The 19,012-nt window shown below is 44.6% G+C and overlaps 1 protein-coding gene across 5 annotated transcripts in view; it reads right to left on the bottom strand.

Moving 5' to 3' along the window:
- Positions 1 to 19,012, bottom strand: part of LOC139247335 (FRAS1-related extracellular matrix protein 2-like) — a 531,243-nt gene that overhangs the window by 169,995 nt on the left and 342,236 nt on the right. For all 5 annotated transcript variants that reach the window (XM_070871607.1, XM_070871617.1, XM_070871627.1 and 2 more), the window contains exons 13-15: positions 12,598 to 12,756; positions 7,775 to 8,078; positions 4,394 to 4,525 (exon numbers count right to left, since the gene is read on the bottom strand). In XM_070871607.1, the coding sequence (XP_070727708.1) occupies positions 4,394 to 4,525; positions 7,775 to 8,078; positions 12,598 to 12,756 (595 nt within the window). The remainder of the gene's footprint in view (positions 1 to 4,393; positions 4,526 to 7,774; positions 8,079 to 12,597; positions 12,757 to 19,012) is intronic.

Genomic DNA, 19,012 nt, shown 5'->3' with positions numbered 1-19,012 from the left:
TTTTCTATTTTGGATGCGAATGGATCTGCTATGTGTTCTGCTTTTATAGTTGACAGTCAGCTGTACTAGGTTACACAGGTGTGTTGTGTCTTAGTTCCAGGATCCATCGGTGTATGTTGCAGGCTGAGGCCTTCTATGTATTACTCAGCTTCAATCGCTCATGGTAGAAATTTGTCTTGGACGGTGGAGTCAATGGTACTGAATATCGAGCGGCAGCCCGTCATACCACCATTTGTAAAACCACCCAAGCTGAATTTCTAACCCTTTCTTTATTGCCGATTTCCTCTATCTCTATCGGTAATACTTTGACCAATTGTCCTCTGAATTTTACTCTCTTGTTCCTTCTAAGCTTGAAATATGCCATTCTTCACAGTCATCTTCCTCCTAACATTGCTAAAGGTCCAGAAATTCGGATGGTTTGCGGCACCTGTTAGTGCCATCAAATGCCAAAAAACAAAAGCTGCCGTTCTTTCACCAGTTGCTAACGGCTATCGACGAGGGCATTTTAATGAGGTCAATCACCGTTCAATGCCAAGTTGATGCCAGTTCATCCATTTTCGAGTTCTCCACTTGCACAACTGTCCGTGCTAATTCACGTTAGGATTTGCAGTCGCTAAAACGTCTTTCAGCGATGTTAACAGTCTGACAGGACTTATGAGGGTGGATGCCGGAACTTCATAAATCTCTTCTTTAAAACTTCCCTTTTTCCTCACCAATGGCACTGGGGGCCGGAGGGAACAGGAGGGGTTGCATTTTCTGGCAGCTTTCTGGCCTACAGCGTTTGCGGTCAGTAAATCAATGGGTGAACACCATTGCAACGATTGAAAATGATCTCTGACAAAATCTCTTTTTATCTGCATTCATGTCATAATCAAACAAAAATCTATAAACATCGGGTGGCGGCTAATATTATTGGAGCACGTATGGCAACTGTTTGGGTCGCTCCTTTCTTTCCCACTCCCCTATACTGGGAGCGGGAGACTTTTGGCCTCCTTCTGAGATTAGCATTGCACTAGCAAATGACCGCCATGCTGATAATAATGAGCAGGCAGTACAAAAATGCCAGTTCTGCCTGCGCTCTTTTGGCCGGTGGCCTTAATCCTTGGCCGCCAATGTTACCATAAGAAATAGGAGCAGAGTAGGCCATACGGCCCCTAGAGCCTGCTCGGTCATTTAATACGATCATGGCTGATCCGATCATGGATTCAGGTCCACTTCCCTGCCCGCTCCCCATAACCCCTTATTCCCTTATCGTTTAAGAAACTGTCTATTTCTGTCTAAATTTATTCAATGACCCAGCTTCCACAGCTCTCTGAGGCAGCGAATTCCACAGATTTACAACTCTCTTAGAGAAGAAATTCCTCCTCATCTCAGTTTTAAATGGGCAGCCCCTTATTCTAAGATTATTTCCCTTAGTTCTAGTCTCCCCTATCATTGGAAACATCCTTTCTGCATCCACCTTGTCAAGCCCCCTCATAATCTTATACATTTCGATAAGATCACTTCTCATTCTTCTGAATTCCAATGAGTAGAGACCCAACCTACTCAACCTTTCCTCATAAGTCAACTCCCTCATCCCTGGAATCTACCTAATGAACCTTTTCTGAACTGACTCCAAAGCAAGTATATCCTTTCTTAAATATGGAAACCAAAACTGCAAGCAGTATTCCAGGTGTGGCCTCACCAATAACCTGTATAACTGTAGCAAGACTTCCCTGCTTTTATACTCTATCCCCTTTGCAATAAAGGTCAAGATTCCATTGGCCTTCCTGATCACTTGCTGTTACCTACATACTAACCTTTTGTGTTTCATGCAGCAGGATCCCCAGGTCCCGCTGTACTGCAGCACTTTGCAATTTTTCTCCATTTAAATAATAACTTGCGCTTCGATTTTTTCTGCCAAAGTGCATAACCTCACACTTTCCAACATTATACTCCATCTGTCAAATTTTTGCCCACCACTTAGCCTGTCTATATCCTTTTGCAGGTTTTTTGTGTCCTCCCATTGCTTTTCTCATCTTTGTATCATCAGCAAACTTGGCTACCTTACACTCAGTCCCTTCATCCAAGTCATTAATATAGATTGTAAATAGTTGGGGTCCCAGCACTGATTTCTGCGGCACCTCACTAGTTACTGATTGCCAACCAGAGAATTAACCATTTATCCCGACTCTGTTAGTTAGCCAATCCTCTATCCATGCTAATATATTACCCCCAACCCCGTGAACTTTTATCTTGTACCTTTTATGTGGCACCTTGTCAAATGCCTTCTGGAAGTCCAAATGCACCACATCCACTGGTTCCCCTTTATCCACCCTGTTTGTTATATCCTCAAAGAATTCCAGCAAATTTGTCAAATATAACTTCCCCTTCGTAAAGCCATGCTGACTCTGCCTGACTGAATGCTTTTCCAAATGTCCTGCTACTGCTTCTTTAATAATGGACTCCAACATTTTCCCAACCACAGATGTTAGGTTAAGTGGTCTATAGTTTCCTGCTTTTTGTCTGCCTCCTTTTTTAAATAGGGGCGTTACATTTGCAGTTTTCCAATCTGCTGGGATCTCCCCAGAATCCAGGGAATTTTGGTAAATTACAACCAATGCATCCACAATCCCTGCTGCTTCTTCTCTTAAGACCCTCAGATGCAAGCCATCAGGTGCAGGGGATTTATCCACCTTTAGTCCCATTATCTTACTGAGCACCACCTCCTTAGTGATTGTGATTGTGTTAAGTTCTTCCCGCCCTATAGCCCCTTGACTATCACTTATTGTCCTCTACCGTAAAGACTGATACAAAATATTTGTTCAGAGTTTCTGCCATCTCCATGTTCCCCATCACTAGTTCCCTGGTCTCGTTCTCTAAGGGACCAACATTTACTTTCGCCACTTTTTTCCCTGTAGAAACTCTTGCTATCTGTTTTTATATTTTGTGATAGTTTTCTTTCAAAGTCTATCTTCCCTTTCTTAATCATTTTTTAGTCATTCTTTGCTGGCTTTTAAAAGCTTCCCAATCTTCTGTCCTCCTACTAGTTTTGGCCACTTTGTATGCCCTTGTTTTTAAATTGGATACCGTCCTTTATTTGTTCAGTTAGCCACGGATGGCTATCTTTTCTTTTATACCCTTTTCTCCTCACTGGAATATATTTTTCTTGAGTTATGAAATATCTCTTTAAATGTACTGTTCATCAACCGTCCTACACTTTCATCTATTTTCCCAGTCCACTTTAGCAAACTCTGCCTCATACCTTTGTAGTCTACTTTGATTAAGCTTAGTACACTGGTTTGAGATCCAACTTTCTCACCCTCCAACTGAATTTTAAATTCAACCATGCTATGGTCGCTCATTCCAAGGGGATCCTTTACTAGGAGATTGTTTATTAATCCCATCTCATTACACAGGACCAGATCTAAGGTAGCCTGGCTTCCAGTATTCCCCAATTTCTAGGCCTGTATCTTTCTTTCCCAGGATCTCAAAGATACAGAAAACATGAATCCCTCAGTTTTTCCTCTCTGCTTTTAAAACCCATGTTTAGTGCTACCTAATCACCATGTTATTATTTACCTCATCTTCCCTTTTACTGTTTTAGCCTTGGCATATCTGTACTAAGGGCCCTGGCCCTTTACCTGTTTCTCAATAAATATGAGAATAAAAATACATTATAAGTCAATGTCTTTTTCTAAAAGTTGAGCTTTATAGTTGCTGATATTTTTCTTATTCCCAATATAAACAAATTGTACCAGAGCTGGCAGGACTGATGTTAAAAGGCAGCAACCGGGAGAGGAGCTGGTGGAAGCACACAAGTTTAAACACCAAGGAGTTGAAATTTCGTATCGCCCTTTCTGAGGCCAGACATTCTGCACCCGGCGGGCTCGGGGGTGCTCCGTGGCCTCTCCACATCGCGCTGACGTGTTTCAAGTCCCCTCCCCTTCCGTTAAAGGGGAGGGACGTTGCGAGCTCTGCAGGCCTTTTGATGGGCCTCCATTTGGTCGGGGATGCGGGGTGCCGTGGCTACAACTCAGCATCGAAACGGAGTGCTAGGCTCGGACCCCGCCAAATTAATGGACAACGGCCCGACCGGTGAGTCGGATAGAAAAAAAAATGGCGGCGCAGCGCACCTGCCCTTTAACGCGACCTGTGAGGCTGATGCTGACTTGGCCTGCTGCAGTCACACAGCACTGCCCAATCAGGGAAACGAGCCGCTGCGCATGACGATTGTGTCATCGCCAGAGGCGCAGCGGCCTAGGGCGCCACCGTTTCGCGCCTTCGCTAACTCCCATGTAATTTCGTGGGAGCCGATCGCTCCCCCACCGGGTGAAAACACTTTGAGGGGAATTTCGCCCCCCAATAATAAAAGCAGGACATTGGACAAACACGACTGCAAAGATGCACTTACCATCCATGTGAGGCATTGTCACAGTTAGCTTGATAAGATTTGGATGGTCATGGTTATCTGAGCCAGTGTAGCGCAACTTCGCAGAGAAAGGCTCCGCGCCAACTGCTCCCGGCACACGTGACTGGCAAAGGCCTGAAAACACAACAACCACATAGGATTTTCAGACTGTGGTCTCAGAAACCATCACAGAAATCCCTTTCCTCATGAATAGCATCACTGGGGCATCATGTCTTGAGGTACTATTTAAATGATGATACAAGATGACCAATAGAACCACTTCTCCACTGTTGGGATTTATTAATAAAAGGTATGCAGTATGGCAACAGTGTTGTATAATAATTATTAATAATTATTATACAAATAGATTTTCAGAACTGTTTATTTCAGAGCATCAGGATTCGAAAATTTTAAAGAGTAGAATTTTTTTAAATCAAAAAGATCTTCAGAATGCTGATTTAATGCAGGAGCAGAATGTTGTGTGTCAAGTCAGATCATGCCATAAGTATATCAGCCAAGGCCCTGAAATTACAACATGGGATACTATGTACAAATGCACAACACATTTGTTGGAAACTCTTTTCCCTGCTATTTGGTGTAGCATCAGTTTTGTATGCACACTTGTAAAACACGATAAGTGAAGTCTCTGTTAGGAAGTGCTGCATTATTAGTCAGTTTGAAAGAAAGACATGGAGGATAAACTCAACAGCTGTGTGAATGTTTTTTCAGAATTATTTTTCACCTGTTATAAAGTTCAATTTTGCATTTTGAAACATACAAGTTCTTTCTGTTCATTGAACAATGACATTTAAAATTGAATGGAGTTATAAAAAGTTGCACCTGGAATCCCCATTCGGGATTCCCCAATGGCAGGTCAGTGGAACCTCTGAAGAAATGGGGTAAACAACTAAAAATGGCACTGTTTTTCCAGGGATTCACCGATCTACTGCCGAAGTTGTGGGCGAACATGGTGGAAATTTTGGAGAGAACTTTAGCCAGGATGCTAGAATGATGAACTATCGACTACACAACCTCACTTAATGATTGATTTTGACCAGCTTTCACACTCTTTCCCAATGGAGTGAGTTCAACTGTCATGGGACTGAGACTGGCAGGAAAGACTGGCCAGGTGAAGAGAGTCCTTTCTGCAGGTGTTGCTCCTGCTGAGAGCTGACCAACAAAGCAACACCGATGACATCAGGGCGCTGGTCCGTTTATCATCAGCATACGCAATCCCTCGGAATCGAGGAAGACTTGTTTCCACTCCTAAGGTGAGTTCTTTGGTGGCTGAACAGTCCAATACGAGAGCCACAGACTCTGTCACAGGTGGGACAGATAGTCGTCGAGGGAAGGGATGGATGGGACTGGTTTGTCGCATGCTCTCTCTGCTGCCTGTGCTTGATTTCTGCATGCACTCGGCACTGAGACTCAAAAGTGCTCAGCACCCTCCCGGATGCATTTTCTCCACTTAGGGTGGTCTTTGGCCAGGGACTCCCAGGTATCAGTGGGGATGTCGCACTTTATAGAAACATAGAAAATGGGTGCAGGAGTAGGCCATTCGGCCCTTCGAGCCTGCACCGCCATTCAATTAATTCATGGCTGAACATGTAGAGTAGACATGTTCAGCCATGGAGGCTTCGAGGGTGTCCTTGTAACGTTTCCGCTGCCCATCTTTGGCTCGTTTGCCATGAAGGAGCTCCGCATAGAGCACTTGCTTTGGGAATCTGGCATGTCTGGCATGCGAACTATGTGGCCTGCCCAGCGGAGCTGATGAAGTATGCTCAGTGCTTCAATGCTGGGGATGTTGGCCTGGACAAGGACGCTGATGTTGATGCGTCTGTCCTCCGAGGGGATTTGTAGGATCTTGCGGGGACATCGTTGGTGATATTTCTCCAGCGACTTGAGGTGTCTACTGTACATGGTCCATGCCTTTGAGCCATACAGGAGGGTGGGTATTACTACAGCCCTGTAGACCATGAGCTTGGTGGTAGATTTAAGGGCCTGGTCTTCGACCACTCTTTTCCTCAGGTGGCCAAAGACTGCACTGGCGCACTGGAGGCGGTGTTGAATCTCCTCATCAATGTCTGCTTTTGTAGATAAGAGGCTCCCGAGGTATGGGAAATGGTCCACGTTGTCCAGGGCTGCGCCGTGGATCTTGATGACTGGGGGGCAGTGCTGTGCGGCGAGGACAGGCTGGTGGAGGACATTTCTCTTAAGAATGTTTAGCGTAAGGCCCATGCTTTCGTATGCCTCAGTAAATACATCGGCTATATCCTGGAGTTCAGCCTCAGAATGTACGCAGACGTCGTCCACGTACTGTAGCTCAACGTTGGAGGTTGGGGTGATCATGGACCTGGCCTGGAGGCGGCGAAGGTTGAACAGCTTCCCACTGGTTCTGTTGTTTAGTTCCACTTCAGCGGGGAGCTTGTTGAGTGTGAAGTGGAATATGGCAGCGAGGAAGATTGAGAATAAGGTTGGCGCGATGACGCAGCCCTCTTTGACTTAGGTCTGGACGTGAATTGGGTCTGTAATGGATCCGTTGGTAAGGATCACGGCCTGCATGTTGTCTTGGAGCAGGCGAAGGATGTTGACAAACTTTTGGGGTCTGTTTAGCCCTCCCTATGTAGATAATGATTCAAGACAGTAATCAGCAAGGAAAACGCTCTCCCAGTGGTCCAGTTGGTGAAGTAACAGCCACAGGCCAGAAGGTCCCAGATTCGACCCATGGCTTTGCTGATCTCAGCAGGATTGCAATTGGCTTCAGTGACCCCTAAAAAAAAAAGAAAGGCTCGCATTTATTTTTATAACACTCCTGTGAAGTGCCTTAGGACGTTTTATTACGTTGAAGCCTCTCTATAAACATAAGTTGTTGTTTTCTAAGCACCTTTCACGACCTCAGGGTGTCCCAAAGCGGTTTACAGTCAATAGAGTACTTTTTGAAGTGTAGTTACTGTTGTTATGTAGGAAACGCAGCAGCTAATTTCTGCACAGCAAGCTCCCGCAAACAACGATGTGATAATGGCCAGATAATCTGTTTTTAGTTGTTGATTGAGGGATAAATATTGGCCAGGACCCTGGGGAGAACTCCCTTGGTGGAAAGTGTGCATGTGTGGGCAATGGATGAGGGTAGGATCAAATTTAACTGTGATGCCCCAGCTCCCCAACAGGCAAATAGTTTGTCAACACTGTCACATGGAGAATGTCCATTTGGGTGAGGTGCCAGAGGTTGTTGGCCGAGCAGCAACGCAACTCTATTGGGAAAAGGGGAGAGGAGGAAAAAAATGTAGAACATTAGCAAAACTTTTTTTTAAAAAGAGGAAATGAGAAAGTTGGTGAAAAGATCTGAAGCATTCAAATCTTGGCATGTTGCACCTGCCTGCTTACCATCTTCCCTGCTGATTGTACTGATTGTACTGAAGAGCTCCAGACCTGCTTCACCACCGGCAGTGAAAGCCCGGGCAGCACACTGCACCCTGGAGCCTGCCTGGAAGTAGATCGAGTCTAAGGTGACGATCTTGGTGCTGCTGAAAAATGTGTTAGAATCCACTTCACGCATGGGGCTGGTCACTCCATCCTGGCCACTGGGAGCACTGACAAGCCAGCGGTATTGGGTCAAAGTATCATTGATATTTTCAGTGGCACAGATCGAACCGGTCTTATCATAGTCTGAGTACTTTGGATTGCAGGCCTGCAGAAGGAAAGAAAAAGTGGAAGCACTATGACCAAATAGCGTCAAATTAACAACACAGGATGTTAGAGGATGGCATGAAGCTGCATCACTCTGGCCGGGCAGTTAGGACGTTTCCAAGAAGCCAGTTGTAGAATAGCATTGATGGAATGCTTGGGTCGGACCATTTGTCCACTCTCCTGCCCAGGGAGCTGTGTGGAACAGGTCAAGAAAGAAAATATCAAGTCAATTGTGAGATGAACTGTGCAGATAGCAGTTAACGGATACGATGTGGTTGGCATCACGGAGACATGGCTCCAGGGTGACCAAGGCTGGAACTCAACATCCAAGGGTATTCAACATTTAGGACGGATAGACAGAAAGGAAAAGGAGTCGGGGTGACGTTGCTGGTTAAAGAGGAAATTAATGCAATTGTAAGGAAAGACATCAGCTTGGATGATGTGGAATCGGTATGGGTGGAGCTATGGAATACCAAAGGGCAGAAAATGCTAGTGGGAGTTGTGTACAGACCTCCAAACAGTAGTAGTGATGTTGCGGAGAGCATCAAACAGGAAATTAGGGGTGCATGCAATAAAGGTGCAGCAGTTATCATGGGTGACTTTAATATGCATAGAGATTGGGCTAACTAAACTGGAAACAATACAGTGGAGGAGGATTTCCTGGCGTGCATAAGGGATGGTTTTATAGACCAATATGTCGAGGAACCAACTAGGGGGGAGGCCATCTTAGACTGGGTGTTGTGTAATGAGAGAGGATTAGTTAGTAATCTCGTTGTGCGAGGCCCCTTGGGGAAGAGTGACCATAATATGGTGGAATTCTACATTAGGATGGAGAATGAAACAGTTAATTCAGAGACCATGGTCCAGAACTTAAAGAAGGGTAACTTTGAAGGTATGAGGTGTGAATTGGCTAGGATAGATTGGTAAATGATACTTAAGGGGTTGACAGTGGATGGGCAATGGCAGACATTTAGAGACCGCATGGATGAACTCCAAGAATTGTACATCCCTGTCTGGCATAAAAATAAAAAAGGGAAGGTGGCTCAACCGTGGCTATCAAGGGAAATCAGGGATAGTATTAAATCCAAGGAAGTGGCATACAAATTGGCCAGAAATAGCAGCGAACCTGGGGACTGGGAGAAATTTAGAACTCAGCAGAGGAGGACAAAGGGTTTGATTAGGGCAGGGAAAATAGAATAGGGCAGGGAAAATAGAATATGAGAGGAAGCTTGCAGGGAACATTAAAATGGACTGCAAAAGCTTCTATAGATATGTAAAGAGAAAAAGGTTAGTTAGTAGGTCCCCCGCAGTCAGAATCAGGGGAAGTCATAACTGGGAACAAAGAAATGGCAGACCAATTGAACAAGTACTTTGGTTCGGTATTCACTAAGGAGGACACAAACAACCTTCCGATATAAAAGGGGTCAGAAGGTCTAGTAAGAAGGAGGAACTGAGGGAAATCCTTATTAGTCGGGAAATTGTGTTGGGGAAATTGATGGGATTGAAGGCCGATAAATCCCCAGGGCCTGATGGTCTGCATCCCAGAGTACTTAAGGAGGTGGCCTTGGAAATAGTGGATGCATTGACAGTCATTTTCCAACATTCCATAGACTCTGGATCAGTTCCTGTGGAGTGGAGGGTAGCCAATGTAACCCCACTTTTTAAAAAAGGAGGGAGAGAAAACAGGGAATTATCGACCGGTCAGCCTGACATCGGTAGTGGGTAAAATGATGGAATCAATTATTAAGGATGTCATAGCAGCGCATTTGGAAAGAGGTGACATGATAAGGATCTTCTGGAATTTTTTGAGGATGTTTCCAGTAAAGTGGACAAGGGAGAACCAGTTGATGTGGTGTATTTGGACTTTCATAAGGCTTTCGACAAGGTCTCACACAAGAGATTAATGTGCAAAGTTAAAGCACATGGGATTGGGGGTAGTGTGCTGACGTGGATTGAGAACTGGTTGGCAGACAGAAAGCAAAGAGTAGGAGTAAATGGGTACTTTTCAGAATGGCAGGCAGTGACTAGTGGGGTACCGCAAGGTTCTGTGCTGGGGCCCCAGCTGTTTACATTGTACATTAATGATTTAGACGAAGGGATTAAATGTAATATCTCCAAATTTGCGGATGACACTAAGTTGGGTGGCAGTGTGAGCTACGAGGAGGATGCTATGAGGCTGCAGAGTGACTTGGATAGGTTAGGTGAGTGGGCAAATGCATGGCAGATGAAGTATAATGTGGATAAGTGTGAGGTTATCCACTTTGGTGGTAAAAATAGAGAGACAGACTATTATCTGAATGGTGACAGATTAGGAAAAGGGGAGGTGCAACGTGACCTGGGTGTCATGGTACATCAGTCATTGAAGGTCGGCATGTAGGTACAGCAGGCGGTTAAGGAAGCAAATGGCATGTTGGCCTTCATAGCGAGGGTATTTGAGTACAGGGGCAGGGAGATGTTACTACAGTTGTACAGGGCCTTGGTGAGGCCACACCTGGAGTATTGTGTACAGTTTTGATCTTGTAACTTGAGGAAGGACATTCTTGCTATTGAGTGAGTGCAGCGAAGGTTCACCAGACTGATTCCCGGGATGGCGGGACTGACATATCAAGAAAGACTGGATCAACTGGGCTTGTATTCACTGGAGTTCAGAAGAATGAGAGGGGATCTCATAGAAACGTTTAAAATTCTGACGGGTTTAGACAGGTTAGATGCAGGAAGAATGTTCCCAATGTCGGGGAAGTCCAGAACCAGGGGTCACAATCTAAGGATAAGGGGTAAGCCATTTAGGACCAAGATGAGGAGAAACTTATTCACCCAGAGAGTGGTGAACCTGTGGAATTCTCTACCACAGAAAGTTGTTGAGGCCAATTCAATAAATATATTCAAAAAGGAGTTAGATGAAGTTCTTACTACTAGGGGGATCAAGGGGTATAGCGAGAAAGCAGGAATGGGGTACTGAAGTTGCATGTTCAGCCATGGAATCAATTATTAAGGATGTCATAGCAGTGCATTTGGAAAGAGGTGACATGATAGGTCCAAGTCAGCATGGATTTGTGAAAGGGAAATCATGCTTGACAAATCTTCTGGAATTTTTTGAGGATGTTTCCAGTAGAGTGGATAAGGGAGAACCAGTTGATGTGGTATATTTGGACTTTCAGAAGGCGTTCGACAAAGTCCCACACAAGAGATTGATGTGCAAAGTTAGAGCACATGGGATTGGGGGTAGTGTACTGACATGGATTGAGAACTGGTTGTCAGACAGGAAGCAAAGAGTAGGAGTAAATGGGTACTTTTCAGAATGGCAGGCAGTGACTAGTGGGGTACCGCAAGGTTCTGTGCTGGGGCCCCAGCTGTTTACACTGTACATTAATGATTTAGATGAGGGGATTAAATGTAGTATCTCCAAATTTGCGGATGACACTAAGTTGGGTGGCAGTGTGAGCTGCGAGGAGGATGCTGTGAGGCTGCAGAGCGACTTGGATAGGTTAGGTGAGTGGGCAAATGCATGGCAGATGAAGTATAATGTGGATAAATGTGAGGTTATCCACTTTGGTGGTAAAAATAGAGAGACAGACTATTATCTGAATGGTGACAGATTAGGAAAAGGGGAGGTGCAAAGAGACCTGGGTGTCATGGTACATCAGTCATTGAAGGTTGGCATGCAGGTGCAGCAGGCGGTTAAGAAAGCAAATGGCATGTTGGCCTTCATAGCAAGGGGATTTGAGTACAGGGGCAGGGAGGTGTTGCTACAGTTGTACAGGGCATTGGTGAGGCCACACCTGGAGTATTGTGTACAGTTTTGGTCTCCTAACCTGAGGAAGGACATTCTTGCTATTGAGGGAGTGCAGCGAAGGTTCACCAGACTGATTCCCGGGATGGCGGGACTGACCTATCAAGAAAGACTGGATCAACTGGGCTTGTATTCACTGGAGTTCAGAAGAATGAGAGGGGACCTCATAGAAACATTTAAAATTCTGACGGGGTTAGACAGGTTAGATGCAGGAAGAATGTTCCCAATGTTGGGGAAGTCCAGAACCAGAGGTCACAGTCTAAGGATAAGGGGTAAGCCATTTAGGACCGAGATGCGGAGGAACTTCTTCACCCAGAGAGTGGTGAACCTGTGGAATTCTCTACCACAGAAAGTTGTTGAGGCCAATTCACTAAATATATTCAAAAAGGAGTTAGATGAGGTCCTTACTACTAGGGGGATCAAGGGGTATGGCGAGAAAGCAGGAATGGGGTACTGAAGTTGAATGTTCAGCCATGAACTCATTGAATGGCGGTGCAGGCTAGAAGGGCCGAATGGCCTACTCCTGCACCTATTTTCTATGTTTCTATGAATGGCGGTGCAGGCTCAAAGGGCCGAATGGCCTACTCCTACACCTATTTTCTATGGTTTCTGTGATAAAAGCTGTTTAACTGCTAAAGCAGCACAAGCTCACAGAAAAGCTGCATTTTCAAATGTAATTTTGTTCTATTATTTCCAACGACTGCCTATGAATTTAAAAGCAATGGTTTACCGTGACACAGACTACGGGGTAGCCGGTAGGTGGGTTGGGCGTTTCTTTCGCTTTTGTGGTGTCATCGTACATCAGGAGTGTGACAACTTGAGGGATGGCTGGGAAGGTGACATCAGCCACACTATCCATTTCTTCGATGTACACAATAGCTTTGCTCATCTAAATGAAGGGGAAACAAATAAAACACAGGCACAGTCACCCATATGTAATAAAAGAACATAAGACTCGGATTTAAATGTTCTCTCAGTAAAAGTAATGCAATGGAATGCTTTACTTTCACAATAAACCACATCATTTTGGTCACATTAAAGAATAAAAAGATAAACAATCACAAGGTGGGCACAGGAAACTTTGCTGTTGCATTTTTAAGACATTTGGAACCAGAATATAACAGCTGTTGAAAGCATCAAATGAAATAAAAAGATACCACCATTAAAAAGTATTTTAACAGTAATCTGCCAAACTGAATAACTTTGTAGTTTTAGGCTGACGAGCATTAAAATGAATGACTGTATCATTACACAGTGAAAAATTCTACTGTACACAGCATTTATCTTACAGCCAAAGTTATAGTGAGCATAGTGATGAAAATAACTGGTAACAATGTGATTATATGGATGCTTGGCAAAAACAACTTGGCAAACAGCAACTTTAACATAACAAGATGTCCCAAAGTACTTCACAGAAGTGAAAATAATTTGCTTATATATTGTTCGACCTGCTATATTAATGGGGGCATGAACCCAAATAAAATAAATAAATATGACTCTGCCTGTGGGATAATCAAGAATCATAGGCCCCGATTTTCATGAGCTGCAAGGCCCACCCATTTGCCGCCCAAAGGACCGCCGATGGCTGCCGAGAGACTAGGCGGTACTTTGCCTGAAAGATTCCTCTAAAAGAGGTGGCAGTATCACCCGGCGGCAAAATAACGGCTTACGCTGTCAATCTGGACGGCAGCGGGCAGAAGCTCTCAATCTCGGCGGCAAATGAGCTTGCTGCCCAAGCGCTGCCGAGGATGGAGTTGGGCCCAGGGAGGGGGGAACTCTGAAAAGTAAAAAACATTACCAAAATAAACCCACTGGATCCTTCAGCGGACCCCATCCAAGTACATCGCTGTAAAAATTTATTTTTAAAGATGTTCACTAACCTTTTCTTTCCTGTCTTCATACCTACCGTCGGGGTAAGAACAGCCTCCACGCAGCGGTCCTTCCCCCTGCTGGCGCCAACTCCCACCCGCACCAATCTGGCATCTCGGCGGGCGGGAGGACACTTACGCGACTTAGCCGCCAGAGGACGTCAGCGGGCGGTTCCCGGCGTTCCTCCCCTCCCGCCCACTCCAGCCCAAGTGGAAACTGGGAGAGAGGGGAAAACGGCAGCAATACTCAGCGGCAGTCGGCGGTAAGGCCATGAATATCGGGGCCATAGAATGCTACAGCACAGCAGGAGGCCATTTGGCCATCATTCCTGTACCGGCTCTTTGGTAGAGCTATCCATTTCCCTACTTTTCCCAATAGCCCTGTAAATATCTTCCCTTCATGTGCTTAACTTTTTAACGTTACTATTGAATCTATTTCCATCACCCTTTAAGGCAGTGCATTCCAGATCACAACTCACTGCATCAAATATTTTTTCCTCATGATATTTCAGGTTCTTTTGCCAATCACCTTAAATCTGTGTCCTCTGGTTACTGACTTTTCTCCCTATTAACTCTATCAAAACCCTTCTTGATTTTGAACATCTCTATCAAAAATCCTCTTAGCCTTCTCTGCTCTAAAAGGAACAACTCCAGCTTATTTTGTCATTCCACATAACTTAAGTCCCTCACCCTTGGTACCATTCTAGTAAATCTTTTCTGCATCCTCTCTAAGGCCTTGACATCCTTCCTAAAGTGTGGTGCACAGAACTGAACACAATATTCCAGCTGAGGGGTAACCAGTGTTTTTATAAAGTGTTTTTATGCTAATAACTTCCTTACTTTTGTACTCTATGGGCTGGAAATTTCCCAACCTTGCACTGGGTTTTTCAGCGATATTTCACCGTTTTTGGCGGAAAATGGTGCGGCGGAAATTCCCTGAAGTCTTGCGCTGGCGGTTTTGAAATACCACTGGGGAGTGGACCACTGGTGTGCAAGACTGGAAAAAGTGATTTCGCCCGATATTTGGCTCAGCAGTGACTTGTAGATAGGACAAAAAAAAAACACACGGTGGAAAAAGCTGCGTTACAACCCTTGGACCTGCAAAAAAGGTAAGCTAAAGTTTTTATTTTTTAATTCTTTTGCAGCAATTCGCTAGAATGTTTTGTAATTTTTTTATTTTTTGGATTTTTTTTGGTGTTTTCCCCTCTCCCTAGGCTCAACTCGCAACGGTATCAGCCTCAGAGAAAAGTTGTAGAAAATTTGCGCTTTGCGCCGTGAATTCTCGTGCAATCCCGATTTTTACCACTGGGCACAAAAATACCGCTATGACCAAAAAATGAATTTAGAAATATAGAAACATAGAAATTCACAGCACAGAAGAAGGCCATTTTGGCCTATCGTATCCGCGCCGTCTGACAAAGAGCCGCATGGCCCTCGGTCAGCAGCCCTAAAGGTTACATATCATATCATCATCAACATATAAACCTATGAACAATGGCGGAAAGGTAAAGAACACCCAGCCCAACCAGTCTGCCTCACACAACTGCAACATCCCTTACACTGAAACATTCTATATTGGACCCCAACCAGAGCCATGTGATCTCCTGGGAGAGGCAAAAACCAGATAAAAACCCAGCCCAATTGGGGAAAAATAAATCTGGAAAATTCCTCTCCGACCCATCCAGGTGATCGAAACTCATCCAGGAGCTAACCCTGGCCGTATTCGATTCTCTGCAGTACTTACCATTGTATCTACGCCAGCGAACAAGAGATTACCAGTCTAATCCCACTGACCAGCTCAAGGTCTGTAACGCTGCAGGTTACGGCATTTTAAGTGCCCATCCAAGCACCTTTTAAATGTGGTGAGGGTTTCTGCATCCACCACTCTTCCAGGCAATGAGTTCCAGATCCCCACAACCCTCTGCGTGAAGAAATTCCTCCCCCCCCCTCATATCCCGTCTGAACCTTTCATGAACCACCTTAAAACTATGCCCCCTTGTAATTGACCCCTCCACCAAGGCAAATAGGCCCTTGCTATCCACTCCTCTCAAAATTTTGTAGACCTCAATGAGGTCTCCTCTCAACCTTCTCTGTTCCACTGAGAACAAACCCAGCCTATCCAATCTGTCCTGATAGCTAAGATTCTTCATTCCAGGCAGCATCCTAGTAAATCTCCTCTGCACCCTCCCTAGTGCAATCACATCCTTCCTATAATACGGCGACCAGAACTGCACGCAGTACTCCAGCTGTGGTCTAACCAGAGTATTTTACAATTTAAGCATAACCTCCCTGCTCTTGTATTCTATGCCTCGGCCAATAAAGGCAAGCATTCATTATGCCTTCTTAACCACCTTATCCACCTGGCCTGCTACTTTCAGGGATCTGTGGACAAACACTCCAAGGTCCCTTTGTTCATCTACACTTCTAAGTGGCCTACCGCTTAATGTGTATATCCTTTCTTTATTAGCCCTCCCAAAGTGCATTACCTCACACTTCTCTGAATTAAATTCCATTTGCCACTGCTCCGCCCACCTGACCAGTAGATTGATATCCTCCTGAAGTCCATGACTTTCCTCTTTATTATCAACTACATAGCCAATTTTAGTGTCATCTGCAAACTTCTTAATCATACTCTCGATATTCAAATCTAGATCATTGATATATACCACAAAAAGCAAGGGATCCAGTACTGAGCCCTGTGGAGCCCCACTGGAAACATCCCTCCAGTCACAGATTGCTTCCTATCTCTAAGCTAATTTTGGATCCAACTTGCCACTTTGCCCTCGATCCCATGGGCTTTAACCTTCGTGACCAGTCTACCATGTGGGATCTTATCAAAACTTTGCTGAAGTCCATATACACTACATTGTACGTGCTACCCTCATCGACCCTCTTGGTTACCTCCTCAAAAAATTCAATCAGGTTAGTCAAACACTATCTTCCCTTAACAAATCCGTGCGGACTGTCTCTAATTAATCCTTGCCTTTCTAAATGTAGATTTATCCTGTCTTTCAGGATTTTTTCCAATAATTTTCCCACCACTGAGATTAGGCTGACAGTCCTGTAATTACTCGGCCTATCCCTTTCTCCCTTCTTAAACACGGGTATCACATTAGCAATCCTCCAGTCCTCTGGCACCATGCCCAAATCCAAAGAGGACTGCAAAATGATGGTCAAGGCCTTTGCTACTTCCTCATTTACTTCGTTCAACAGCCTGGGATGCATTTCATCTGGGCTGGGGACTTATACATTTTCAAAGCTGCTAAATCCCTTGATACCTCCTCTCTCAGTATGTTTATTTCATCCAGAATTTCACACTCCTCCTTGATAGCAGTATCTGCATTGCCCCTTTCCTTTATGAAAACAGACGCAAAGTATTCATTAAGAACCATACCAATATCTTCCACTTCCACACAAAGATTACCCTCATGGGGCTCAATCTTCCCTAAGCCCATTTTCTGGTGTATTGCCAGAGTTACTCCTGTTCTTGTAGGCCAGAAATGCATCAGAAATATTTTGTCAAGAGTTTCCCCAACGTATCATTTGAATTTGGCGCTGCACAGCGTGTCCAGTCACCTCCGCGGTGGAGCTTGCTGTCTGCATCGAAAAAGAAAGCTGCACTTTCTGCGCACGCATGGAAAAAAAGTTACATTTTGGATGTCGTTCCAATGGACGCGCATGCTCAGTACAGCTCGGATTTGGCAATCAGCCATTTTTAAAGAGCCAGTTGTGTGTATGAAACTGTGTGAGAGCATTGGAAAAATTGCAGCTGCAGCAATACACGATGCAAATGTGGAAAGTATTTTTATCTAAGCTGATACCATACGGTATTTGTGTGCCTTTTGATTAAAATGGAGTCCTGGCCCTTCCAGAACTTTCTGCATTTTAGCAGTCAGCTTGCATAAACAGCTAAACCTGCTGTTAGATGGCTGATGGCCATCAGACAGCTAGGAGACAAGTCATGCTGAGACAAGTAACCCCCCATGGTGCTCTCCTATTGTCTACACTACAGGAGTTCCATGTCACCCCACCCTTATCTTCTAGCCATTATCTCTTTCCTTTACCTCATCCATTTGATGCAAACAGATAAACTGACCAGGAAATTGAAACAATCCTGACACAATACAAGACAGGTGATAGCCCATTACCTATGACTCATGGAGTAATGGCCGTTTGGCTTTCTGATAACCCTGACAAAAGGAAATATCTGGACACCATGTCAGGACCAGGATATAGTAATTAACTCTTTATCTGTATTCACTGACTGTGAGACAGAGCAATACACAGGGAGAGGCCAGAACTTTGGTTTTACTGTATAAATATCTTGTTAAACTGAACCATTTCGGAGGTGTTCATTTAGCCCTTGACTGAGTGAAACCTACCCCTTGCGAGCAAGTAAATTAAAAAAGGAAACTTCTACCGGAACTGTAAGTGTCGGAGTCATTCTTTTCGGAGGTCGAGATTTCGACAGTTATTGGAGGTTCCACCGAGATGCATACTCTCTGTTCTGTGAGTAAAACGGATACAGGCATAGTGCCTCTCCAGTGAAAGGCTTCAGTGGCCAAACAAGGTGAGCCTTTGCTCACAAGAGGTTTCCTCATTGTTGAATCGCAGATGTAATCTGTTGTCCACAGCTGAGGTACTGCATCTACAAGACTCGGCATTTAAAAGTTAAAGGTATTTTTTTTATAACCATTTCTTTCTCAGCTCGCCAGCAGAAGAGAACAGGTTCTGGAAAAAACCTCGAGACAGCCCGGGGAAGGTTTCAGTAGGTAAGGGAGCGCTAGTCGATCGAAAAGGGTTCCAGGTTCTTATGTGATAAGATTTTTATTGTTTTTAATTCGGAAGGGGTTCTTATGTGATAAGACTATAAAAAAAAAAGAGCGCAATCGCATAAGAATCGCATTGGGTACGGAACCTTAAGTTTTATCAGCTGTTATTAGGATAAGTTAAGGACTCGGTCTGTAGTGGCGTACAACGCAGACTGAGAATTTGTTTAGAGGTTATGATTTGTGTACTCACGGGAATATTGTTTGTTGTCCTTGTATTACTGTTGGGTGCAATACCTTTATGAGTCATTGCCATTAGAGAAACGGGAAGAGTCACTAGGGAAAGTTGTGATTCGAAAAAAAAAACACAAGGATTGATTAAGAAAAGAAACAGTAACTGATTGATCAACTACGATTGGTTCGTGCCAACATATCTCACACACCCAGACTGAGCCCGAATTAAGAGCCTTTTCAGGCCACGTAACGGCCAGGAGAAGTGGGCGTAGAG

This window comes from Pristiophorus japonicus, chromosome 2, assembly GCF_044704955.1.
Source record: "Pristiophorus japonicus isolate sPriJap1 chromosome 2, sPriJap1.hap1, whole genome shotgun sequence".
Classification (NCBI taxonomy): Eukaryota; Metazoa; Chordata; class Chondrichthyes; family Pristiophoridae; genus Pristiophorus; species Pristiophorus japonicus.
Note: the sequence above shows the minus strand (reverse complement) of the source record. Positions and strands in the feature narration are given on the sequence as shown.